Genomic DNA, 13045 nt, shown 5'->3' with positions numbered 1-13045 from the left:
GCTCTGAGCCAGGTTATGCATGTATGCAATATAATATAATCACTAATCCTAATAATGCCGCAAATTTGTGAGGTTGTTGAGGCTCAGAAAATGTAAGTGACATGCCCAGATCTTAATTATTTTCTCCTATTAATGTAATTTCTTGTAACAGGTTCTTAGATGAGAACACTTCTGGTTTTTTCATGACTCTGCAGGTCAACAATAGACTTTTATTTATAAACATTACTCTTTCATTTACGTAAAATTAAATATAGGGCATTTTCAATCAAATTGTTCATCCTGATAAAGAGAAGAAAGAAAGCACATTCCCACTCTTGAGCTATGGACAATCAGCTAATAATTCTAAAGATATGCTATAATATCAATGCTAAAATCAGTTGCTTAAAAATAAATATAAGGGCTTATAAAAGAACATTATTTTTCTGGAAGCACTCATTAAAAAAAGTTTGTTTTTTAGATTATTTTAAAGTTTCACAAGCCACAAAGCATTTTTCCAAAGGAACAGTATTTAGTTTGTAGAATAATTAAACTCAAGGTAGCTTTTACATAATCAAATGATTTTAAAAACTTTCCTTCTTCCACAAGGAATTGGTTTTGAGAGGGGTGAGGCAGTTCTTATTTAGATAGAAACAGAATATTTACTAGAAAATATCAAAGGCTAATTCAATTCTCAGCCATAATCATTATTTGAATATTTATTATTATAGGACATTTACAAAGCCCCAATTTCTTTTGAGCCTTATTTATTTTTAAAATTAGGTTTAACTTCAAGATTTTTGAAACAGTCTCATTTTTTCCCTTTTTTAAAAAATGGGCATCTGGTTAGGACAACCAAGATTTCAGGTAAGAGCTGTCCAAACTTAATTTCAGTTGACCTCCTTATATAATAAGACTTACTGTCTTAAAAAAAGAGTAATAACTGGAAATAAGGCAGAGGTAGGAAAGGTTTCAAAGTTTCAAGGGGAAAACCACTATAAATAGCAGATATGATAATAAGTAAAAATACACTAAATCTTTTCTTCCAGTTTCTTACAGCAGTTAAAATTATGGTATGCTTTAGAACCCAGTGCTATTAATATCATCTGCAAAAATAATTTTTTTTAAGTAATCAATTTCTAAAGCATTATTCTACTATGGGAAAAGTCATTTTAAAATTAAATGTAATTATTAGGTTGATTTTGATATATCTTTGAACATTTTATTAGTGACGTTGAAAATATTATCATCAAGGAAAAATTTAGGGGATCAAATGAAGTAGCATCAAGTTTCTGCCATTAATTATATAATGTTAGCAACAGAATGCTGATGGACTTGATATTATGGCATCTGTTCTGCAAGTGAACTCAAATTATTACAACTCCTCTTACTTCCACATTATTTGATTTATCAAGTTCTTTCAACGCAACACATAAAGCATTTGATTCTACTTATTATCACAGCCAATTAGACTGAAAGGTGGCAAAAGACAGAGGAAAACATAAAACTGAGGACTCAACTGTCACTTACAGAGTCATCTGTGGCAGAAGTTGGCCAGCCCTCCCATAATTGATGGCGAACAGGGATACTTGTAAGGTCATACACATTCCTCTTTACCTATAAAAAGAAAAAGACAGCACAATTAAAATAAGGTTTCCAGAATATTTTTGATAATTCCCATGCACTGTAATTTTTTATTCTTGATTCAAAACACGAACATGAAACTAGGAAAACACAAGTCAGAAAAAAGTGAAAAACAAAACCGAACAAACAAAAAACTAAAACAATTATAAAAATGGTATAGCCACTGTGGCAATCATTTTGGAATTTCCTAAGAAAATTTAAATTAGAATTACTATATGATCAGGCAAACCCACTTCTTTGTATATACACAAAGGAACTGAAAACACGGGGACATGAACAGATATTTGTACACCAATGTTTATGGCACCATTTTCCACTATAGCCAAAAGGTAGAAGCAACCCAAGCATCCATCAATAGATGAATAAACAAAATGTGGTATAGACATGCAATGGAATATTATTCAGATACAAAAAATAATGAAATTCTGATGCATGTCACAATACAGATGACCTTAAAGACATTATGCTGAATGAAATAAACCAGATACAACAAGACAAATATTAAATGATCTCATTTATATAAAGTACCTAGAAAAAATTTCTACAGATAGTATACTATAGGTTACCAGGGAGAGGAAACCCGGGTACGTGGGTGGGGAGTAAAGACAGAGAATTATTCCTTGACAGGTGCAGAATTTCTGTTTAAGATGATGAGTAATAGAAATTGAAGGTGGTGGCATAATATTATGACTATAATTAATGCAAATGAATTACACACCTAAACATGTTAAATGCAAAATTTTGAGTTGTTCATATATCATTTCCATAAAAAGTTAAAAAAGAAAAAAAAACTAAACTAAATTTAAAACAGATTCTCAATAAAGGCTAGATGAAATAATAGTTCAAGGAACAGCCATCCCCATTTAATTTCTTTCTTGTTTTTAGACTTCTGGCTGGCTTCAAATTTCTTTTCAGTCAAGAAACTTCAGATACACGCAGCAGAACACAATTATATATTTTTATAATTTATTAAGTTTTTAAAATGATTCAGAATATCCAATGATTCCTACAAATGCAGATTTCAAGTTATTGTGGGCAAGAGAAAAAGGTGGTAGTTTGTGAGAGCGGGGAGAAAAACACAAGTTTTCTTTATTTTTTTATGTAAGTTGCAAAGATATAAAAACCTTGATAAAGAAGCACAGGTTGTGTGAGACCTCCAACTTCATTTTTCTTTCTCAAGATATTTTTAGCTGTTCAGGGCACCCTGTCCTTCCAAATAAACTTGGTTATTGGTTTTTCTATTTCTGAAAAGTAAGTTTTTGGGACGTTAATTGGTATTGTATTTAATCTATAAATCAATTTAAGTAGGACTGACATCTTAACTATAATTAGTCTTCCAATTCATGAACACGGTATGCCCTTCCATTTACTTAGGTCTTCTGTGGTTTCTTTTAGCAACTTCTTGTAGTTTTCTTTGACTAGGTCTTTTGTATTCTTAGTTAGATTTATTCCTAAATATTTTATTCTTTTCATTGCAATTGTAAATGGAATTTTTTTCTTGATTTCCCCCTCAGATTGCTCATTACTAATGTATAGAAACACTACTGATTTTTAAGTGTTTGATCTTCCACCCTGCCACTGTGCTGCACTCATTTATTTACGTCTAGTAGCTTTGCTGTGGATTTTTAAGCGTTTTCAACATAAGTACGTGGAACTTTGAATAGGACATGAGATTTTGTAGGTTTGTCCAAGTTAGTTTGATGACCCGATAAATCCCAGAGTGATCTGAACAGTCAATAAAGAAGCATTTGCAAAGACCCCCTGGGGAAATGGGGAAAAGGGGGGAAAAATTCAACTTTCCCATTTGGAGAATTCTTGATATTCTCACAAGCAGTGAGGACAACCAAATCAATAGGTCGAGCCCTCAATCTTGGGGTTTGTCTCTATGAAACTTATTACTGAAAAGGATAGGCTAAACCTACTTAAAATTAGGCTTAAGAGTCACCCCTAGAGAACCTCCTTTTTTTATCAATTAAAAAATTTTTTAAAACTATAACAACAAACACAAACATCATTAACTTATGATCATTCTGTTCTACGTATATAACCAATAATTCATATTATCACAGTTACATATTCACCATCATGATCATTTCTTAGAACACTTGCATCAATTCAGAAAAATAAATAAAAAGACAATAGAAAACAATTCATACATACCATACCCCTTCCTTACCCCTCACTTTCATTGATCACTAGCATTTCAATCTAAATTTATTTTAACATTTCTAAAGAACCTCTTTTGTTACTCAGCTAACTCACTGCCCTCCACCCCTCTATGTGGGGCATGACTCCCAGGGCTGTAAACCTCCCTGGCAATGTGGGACAGAAATCCTAGAATAAGCTGGGACTCAGCATCAAGGGATTGAGAAAACCTTCTAGACCAAAAGGGGAAAGGGAGAAATGAAGCAAAATAAAGTGTCAGTGTCTGAGAGATTTCAAACAGAGCTGAGAGGTTATCTTGGAGGTTATTCTTACACATTACACAGATATCCCCTTGTTAGTTTATAGTGTACTCAAGTGGCTAGCGGGAAGTAGCTGAAACTGTAGAGCTGTGTTCCAGTAGCCATGTTTCTTGATTATACAATCTGTATGATTGTATAATGATATAGCTTTCACAATGCAACTGTATGATTGTGAAAATCTTGTGTCTGATGTTCCTTTTATCTATGGTATGGATAGATGAGTAAAAAATATGGATAAGCAATAAACTAATAATAGGGGGAACAAAGGTTAAAATAAATTGAGTAGTTTGAAATATTAGTGGTCAAAGAGAGGGAGGGATAAGGAGTATGGCATGAATGAGTTTAACTTTTTGCTTTCTTTTGCTGGAGAGATGCAAATGTTCAAAAAAATGATCATGGTGATGAATAAACAACTAAGTGATGATATTGTGAGCCATTGGTTGTAACCACATCAAGAATGTTTGCATGTTTGTTGTCCATAGGAAAAAAAAAAGCAAAGGTTATTTATTTGAAATAACCACAAATTTAAAAGTATTACAAATGGAATATTTATTAACATTGGAGCCATCAACTAATGTAGTGTTTAGGCCCTTCTTGAAAAGAAAATATAGTAATAATACTTTCTTCGTTTTAAATGCTTTTGAAGATGAAAAACCATTTTCCCCAACATCCAACATTATACTTTTCACTTTAAACAGAGAGAAGGTAACTAAACTATCAGAAGATTTTGGAAAGTTGAACTCTATGTTATCTAGTAATGAAGAAGTATCTTATCTTTTTTTCAGCTTTTTTCTAAATAGTGTACAGAAATTTTATTTTATTAGTTACAAATAAAATAAATTAACAAATCATATCAATGGAGAGATCGTCCATTTTACTAACTGTTCAGATTGCTTCTGGCGTTTTTACCCTACTGTAACAAATAAAGCTAGTGTTGAAATGTTGCACATGATATGCTCTATAATAGGATTTCAATATGGAAAACGAGCAGCATACATTCATGTTTTAAAAATGCAGAAACCTAAAGTATCATGTTGTGCAATTACAGCATTTTGTATCACATTACTCTACTATACATAAACACATATAAGTTACCCTTCCTATGAAAGACAGATATATGTTCACTGGGAAAGAAAACGACCCACGGAACTCAATCTACTTTTATCTCTAATGTACACCTGTGAAAAGAGACTTAGTAATGAGAACTGGGGAGCTTTGGGCATGACTTGATCCCTACTCAATTCAAACAAACAGCTTTTCTTCAGCGTTTCTTAGCAATGGCCAGTCTCCCATGTAATATTTGGTTTATACTTAGTGACATCAAATTTGGATATTTTCATTAGTCATTATTAACCTAGCAATTTAACCAAATGTAATTGGGCTAACTTCTGACCACTTTTACTAGCTGAGACTATTTTGTCATGCTTAAATATTAGTGCTCTTAAGCAGAAAGGTATCCTATAGACCCAAAGTGTTATATTAATAAAAGGGAAAGGCAGAAGAGAAGAGTATGATGAGACTTTAGGTTTCAAGGCTCAAAATTCCTTCCTTAAAGTTAATTTTGAATTATGTTATCTAGATATGTTAAGCTACATCAGATATTTTTTAAAAGAGCAGAACAAATATTTAAGTGTGTTGGAAAAGTGGTAAGGCTATCCCAGCACTAAAGAACATACACAAACACTCTGAGTATATAAACAAATAACTTTGGAGTGGGAATCTTTAAAGTCCGCCTTAATTCCAAAATATAGCAATATGGATTTTATCAAATAAACAGTATTTTTCTTCTTTCATTTATTAACTCATCTGTATCTGCACTGAACTGAATAACATTCCATTGCTATTCTAAGCCTGAAAAGCATGTTCTGGCTATAGTGTTATGTTGGTATAAAGCACAACGCCAGACTGATGTGCTGAACAAAAGTGATCAAAGTTAGAGTAATGTTAGCCATTGAACAAGTATTTGGCTTCATTGTTCTCCCGAGAATGACATCTGTTAAGCAACTTGTCATAGAATAAACTGGCTAATGCAGAAAGAACTTGGCTGAGAGGGCACCATGTAAAGTATATTAGGTTAATGTTTGTTCCAAGCAAAGGCTAAATTCACAGAGTACTGTAAGATTAAGTCAAAATAATTTTGTGTTAAACCACAATCACTAAAAAATTTAAGTGAAAACAAATTGGTCTTTCAAAAATAATTCCATATTTAGCAATGCTGTAACCACAGGCAGATTTTACTGCTATTTGGAAAAAACAAAAGTGATATTATGAGGAAAGCTCATAATGACTGGTAGTATTTACTAGTGGAGATAAGAAAACCCATTATCTTTATTAATGGTTATATTTAATTAAAATTTAAGTCATAATCCTAAAGGGAAAATCTAAAATGTATACAAAACAAAAGTAAAAATGATTCTTTAAAATATTAGTATTCTAGGAAACCTGAATGATAGAATAGAGCTGTGTATAAAATGATGAAGATACATTTAATGTCATTATCAATCAGATGAAGGGCACAAAGTTCCCTCTCAGTGCGAGAGAAAAGGGGAAGGAGTAGGTGGGAAGAGGGAGGGGGTGGAAGAAAAGGAGAGGGAGAGAGAGAGGGAGAGAGGGAGAGAGGGAGAGAGGGAGAGAGGGAGAGAGGGAGAGGGAGAGGGAGAGAGCGGGAGTGGGAGTGGGAGCAGGAGCCAGAGGTGGGGGGGAGAGGGAGAGGGAGAGAGAGAGGGAGGGAGAGAGGGAGGGAGAGAGGGAGAGAGAAAGGGAGGGAGAGAGGGAGAGAAAGAGAGAGAGAGAGGGAGAGAAAGAGAGAGAGAGAGATGGAGGGAGGGAGGGAGGGAGGGAGAGAAAGATAAAGAGATTTGAGAGCACTTGTAAGAGGTAAAAGAGAATGCACACCACACAGGCAGGCACAGCAACCCATGGGTAGCAACAGCATGCTCAGCACCCACTATTGTGCATGCAATAATGTGCAACAGCATGTCAAGCACCCACTATTGTGCTACATCTGATGGAGTTCCATCTTTGGAGGTTTATGTTAAATTCCTATTAAGGACAAATGGTGCATCACAAGGTAACATTTCCTAAGGGTCTTTTTATTTTATACATTTTCTTTGATCAGCACTGGCTCAAGATCACGTTGAACTTTTCAATTCTTGCTTAACATTAAGCTCTTAAATCTATGAGATTTCAGGCTACTAAACTATGCAAACGTTTCAATTAGTTCTGAAGGAATTTAATATATGCTTTGTTTATACTGAACATTAAAAATCACATTATAAACTACATTGTATTTGGATCAAGAATTCTAGATTGACAGTAGGTTTTCCAGAGTTTTTCTAGATTTTCTAAAAGGATAATTAATTTCTTCCCCATTGTTTCAGATAAGACACTTCTTTGTGTCCAAGACAAGCTACAAATTAGATTAATTTGAGATGTACAGAATTAGAATGGCACTGATTTGTTTCTGTATTTTTTGCTTTTCATTGTTAATAAACTTCTATTTACAAACTATAATTAACATAAAATGCTAAGCAATGGCCTCCACTTCAAACTTCATATTTCCTAAATGTCTGCAGAAATTTCAATACTAAACAGCACTGGGGAAAAGGTTATTTTATTATAACCTGTTCAATATAAAAGTATAATAGAATATGCAGAAGTTATTCATCTCCCCCAATTTTTAAAATTCATTTAAATATACAAACAGTTTTACTTTTAGTTAAATTTTATCAAAAATTCTTATAAAATAGTTCTTAAGAAAAACTACTAAAGGTTACATTTTGAGGTTTAGATTAGACTCAAATGAATTGTTTTTAGGTAATCAACCTGAAAAACAGAGTAGATAACTTTCAGTGATATAAATAATTCCCTGTGAGTTACATGTTGGTTAAATTACTGAAAACCATTTCAGAGAAATTTAAATGTTATCAGGTATTATCAATTTAAAGTAGACTCTGATGTTAGAAAGAAATTTGTGGTGCTGAGGCAGAAAACTAGATTTCAAGTCCTAAATTTAGCCCAGCTGTATAACTGTAGGTAAGTTGGTGGAGTCTGAGTCTTAATATTATTTAATTTTTGGAAGAGAAGTTCAAACAAGATCACTTCTGATTTTCAGAGCTCTAAAATCCCAGATATTATAAAACTAATAGAGTTAATCTTAGGTGCAGGAAAAGAAGAGCTAAATATATACAAGACAAGAAAGTAATGAGGGAAAGTTTAAAAACATTAAGGTGACAAAATGGAAGAAAAATAGTAAAGTACAGCAAAAGCATCAAAAAGAAAAACTGCAAATAATTTCAGTTTAGGAATAAAGATATAATATGCATTTTATGTGATTTTTTTCCCCTGGGATGAAGAAAAGTCTTAGTTTTAATTTTTATTGCATTTACTTTTTTTAAAAAGATATTTAATATCTTTCCTTTGTGAGACCTCATTTAAAAATAAAGTCTGTCTGGTTTCCAAATAACTATTCCATCAACCAAAGTATATCACTGAGGTTATGGTTTTGTCTGAATATAAGTGATACACGTGATAAAATTTTAAAGTTCTATTGGTTTATTTCATCATTTAAAAATTTTTCAAGTCTGGTCCATGAATGCACACATACCAAACATTTTAATATAACAAAAATAAAAATAAAAAATATCCCATTACCCTGGGGTTAGAAGAGCTATTCTAGATTTTCTATGTTATTATGCCAAATTGCAACCCATACAAAATACACCCTGGAACTATAGGCCTCCATCTCATTTTCTTATCAATCTTAGGACAAAAAGGCCTCTTTCTGGGTTATATTAGAACCTAAGCTTATCCAAATTTTAAATACATCAAACATTCTTTGAGTGCAAAGTACTTCACACTATCAAATAATGCTCTCGTTAAGAGTTTGTTAAATAATACTGTATGAAACAAATAAGTATATGTGTATGTTTAAATAAAAATAAGGAAGACAGACTATGCTGAGTTCCAGTTTCCTAGCAATCATTGGTGCTCTGAAAGGCTTATAATTAAGAAACCAGCAGTTCTGATTCAGAGTGGGTTTTGAACACCAACTTCATATCTAAGGACTTTTCATTTTCTTCTTCTTTTAACATATTATACATGAGTTGTAGTTGCACATAGATTTGTATTACTAAGATGCAAGAAAACCCTCTGAAAAATCCTCCCTAAACAAAAAAGCTTGTAACAGGATGGTGCAAGGGGAATGAGAAGGTGGCATCAGTAATCAAATGTTAATTAGCAAGCTTTTTTTTCCCTTTCCCCAGGGCTGGCCTGTGTAGGAGAATTCAAATCAGAAATCAATGCTCCAACTGTTTAACTATTACTTCTTCTCATTAACCATTTTAAAAACCCGAGCAATTCTCTCCTCATAAAAACAGTAACTCAAGACATTACTTTTTCTCAAAAACTATCTTTCCAGAAAACAATGAAGATGCTGTTTAAGAAAACTATAAAACTGAAGTTGCTTTCTATCTGGCTTTGAACGGATTATATTCTGCTCTTTAAAAACATCTTTTGGCTCTCACTGAATTCTTCATCCCAGTAACTGTAATTTAGTTTTGCTTTGTGCCATATTTAAAAACCTTGTTTTATCTCTTGCTTGTAAAGCAACTTGACAAATGACATCTTAACAGATCACTGGGATGATGACAACGATAAAGCTCATCAAAAAGAAACTAGTAGGCATATAGTGGAAAATTAGATTTCAGTTTTCCTGAAAAACTACCAATAATAAGATTTAACACTTCAATTAGAAACAATGTTATATTCTTAATTTCCAATCCTAAAAGTGTGGTGTGAGGGAAAATGAAAAGAAAACTGCAAAGTTAGATCATATTTAAAGTTACTGAACTATTTACTGAAATGAGTTCGTATCTTTAATTAATGGTAAAACCTGTATTTTAAGGTAAGAGAATTCCTCAAGTGCTCTGAAAATGTTTTGTAAATGACCAGGGCTGAGTATATTTCACAATTTCAAAAGAGACTAAATTTTAAGAGCTTTCCAAAAAATGACTATTTTTCAACAGCTATGGTTCTCAAAGTTGGTGCCAGAATAGTAGCATTAGTTACTGCCTGGAAACTATTCGAAAGTAAATTCCTGAGCCCCATCCCAGACCTACTGTATGGGAAACTCTGGGGACTCAGCAATCTGTGTTTTAACAAGCTCTCTAGGTAGTTTTTATGCAAGCTAAAGTTTAAGCAGCATTGTTTTAAGATCCAGGAATTAGAATCTTTAGGTTCTCCCAGATAGTCCAGCCTCTCTAGTTTACTCATTCTATAATTTTTGAACTCTGCCTTAGGTGGCCAGCCCTTTTTGAAAATGAATATGGCCAGTAATTATTTGGTACAGAAATTCTAGAAATGCCATAATTTTCTTAGGATGAAAAAGTCACCATGCTTAGTCTAAGAAATTAAATGGGAGAAGGTGCTACCTTTTTACTAGATATCATAGCACTTTAATACGTTTCTATTAATTGAAAATCTACATTAGTCTACAATTTTTCTGCCTGAGGCTTACGTTTGACTGCTTTTTGGCTATCATATATATTTGAACAGTGCAGTAAAACTGCACATCCACAATAAATGATCTATTGCTTACGCCTAATAAACGTGGAAGATACATGTACATATCAGTTGAAATGAAGAAATGATTCTAATACCAAGCGAACTGTTTTTGGGCCATATGAAGGACTAAAGTTTTTGTTTGTTTGTTTGTTTGTTTGTTTTGCCTCTCTCATGGACTAGCTGAAATCAAAACCCACATGAAAAACTGCGAGAGATTAACCTCTTATTAGTCAGTCAAGGCCTTGTCTTTGAGTGGTATTTCCTCTGCATACATTGTGGCAATAGTGAGGGAGCAAGGATTTCCAATTATGTAATGGCCTAATAAATACTACCGAAACTAATTTTTTTTTTATTACTTGCAGTGATTAAAAGAGCAGTCACTCAATAAATGCTCTTGAAATTTCCCCAATCATTTAAAATCAAGTAAATTAATCAGTTTATAATGCCAGGAAGAAAAATGCCAATTAAGTCAAAAGTCAAAACTAGATGAACTGTACATTTGAAAGTGGTTAAATGGGAACTTTTGAATTATATATATATGTTACTACAAAAAAAAATTAAAAACAAAAGATAAATGCTAGAAATAACTGGAACAATTATAAGAACATTGTTAGGATCTTTACATTAATCTAAAACCACTGCATAAAGTACAATTTCACAAACAACTTCAAAGATTGGTGGCATAAACCAAGAAATACTTGTACATCAGGTATAATTTGCTTTCTAAGTCTGAATTTCAGTAGAGAATTTGATATAATGCCAGAAGTAGTATATCAGTTCATCTTAAGGGCACAGTCATGCATGTAACCAAATATTTTGCTACAAGGACATCCATTGCAGTCGTGTTTATCATCACACACACACACACGCAATTGCACAATCTAATATCCAATAGATGAAAGGACGGTTAAAAACTGAAATGTTGTGTGAAATGAGGGACAAGGCTGCAAGCCTCTAGGAACATTACGCGGAAAAAGAACAAACCAGGGTCAAGCCTCCAAAGTTTCAGGAAGCATGTTTTTATTCATCTATGACCATAGGGTTCAACTGAGTAGCTTCTGAAAGTCTGAGCCGCCAACAAAAGGTTAACATCAGTTTTTATAGACAGGATGACACATTAAAGACAAGGTATGCTTAATATGGTGACTGGTGGTGTTGGAAGGAAACGACTGGCTGGTTTATATTGGGCAGGGCTTGAAGCTGGGTTTACAGAAGCAGATGAGCAGTCAGGGGAGGGGTTTCTTTACAGGAATTTGTCTTACCTTGACTACGTGCAGTTTTATCCGTTCTTGGGGCAAGCATCCTGTTTATGTGTAGTTTTGACTGCTTAGAGGAATTTGGTGAATTTTTAAAGAGGAGGTAGTTTAAATGTGCAAAGAGGGGTGAGGGGCCCGCCTGCTGCAAGAGGTCTGTTTGCTACAAAATGAAATACCATGCAGCCAATAAAACAATATAAAACAGAGGTCAGCAAAATACAGCCCATAGGCCAAATCAGACCTGCTGCTTTGTAAATAAAGTGGTATTGGGACAAAGCCACTCTCACTCCACTCGTTTGTATATTGTCTATGGCTGTTTCTGTACAACAACAATGGCAAAGTTGAGTAGATACAACAGAGAGTGAATGGTCTGTAATGTCTAAAATATTTACTATCTGGTCCTTTACCAGAAAAGTTTGCTGACCCTTGAGTTAAAGGAATATTTAATACCTGTAAAACTTGCTACATGATATCAAAGAAAAAACAGGTTAGAAAACTAGACACATTTCTGTTTTTAAAAAAGTTGTACATATAGGTATGCATAGAAAACAGACCAGAAATAAATACACCAAATGCTAAAATTGGTTCCCTCTGTGTCATGGGATTATGATTCATTTTAAAGTTTATACAGCTATATGTTCAAGTTTTTATTCTATACTAAGAAATGTGTTTTTTATTTTAATTTTTGTTTTTATTTGAAATAAAGAAATGTGCTTTGTGTTGGTTTGACAATCTTATGTATTCCAAAAGAGCCATGTTTTAATCCTGATTCAATCTTGTGAGGACAGCCACTTCTTTTTCTCTTTGTTTGGGTTTTTTCTTTTTTTTTTTTGCAGCCATTTTACTCTGTATTCAACACTGTAGGTTGGAATCTTTTGATTAGATTATCTTCACAGAGATACAACACACCCAATTGCGGGTGTGTCTCCACCCATTCCAGGTGGGACTTGATTAGCTTATGGGAATCCTTTAAAAGAGGAAACATTTGAGAGAGACAGAATCGACAGACTCTAGAGCCTCAGAGCCGACAGAAACTTCATAGCAGAGCTGACACAGATGAGGACATGTGGAGAACAGAGATACGGACGTTCGGAGATGCTTGGAACCCAGCAGATGTTGCCATGATATGTTAAGCAAGCC

The 13045-nt window shown here is 33.4% G+C and overlaps 1 protein-coding gene across 7 annotated transcripts in view; it reads right to left on the bottom strand.

Annotated features, from left to right (window-relative positions):
- The window catches only part of FAF1 (Fas associated factor 1), a 667255-nt gene that overhangs the window by 268842 nt on the left and 385368 nt on the right, over positions 1-13045 (bottom strand). For all 7 annotated transcript variants that reach the window (XM_077149703.1, XM_077149710.1, XM_077149708.1 and 4 more), the window contains one exon: positions 1507-1593. In XM_077149703.1, the coding sequence (XP_077005818.1) occupies positions 1507-1593 (87 nt within the window). The remainder of the gene's footprint in view (positions 1-1506; positions 1594-13045) is intronic.

The sequence above is a fragment of the Tamandua tetradactyla genome, chromosome 2, assembly GCF_023851605.1.
Source record: "Tamandua tetradactyla isolate mTamTet1 chromosome 2, mTamTet1.pri, whole genome shotgun sequence".
NCBI classification, from domain to species: domain Eukaryota; kingdom Metazoa; phylum Chordata; class Mammalia; order Pilosa; family Myrmecophagidae; genus Tamandua; species Tamandua tetradactyla.
This window is presented reverse-complemented; position numbering and strand designations above follow the sequence as displayed.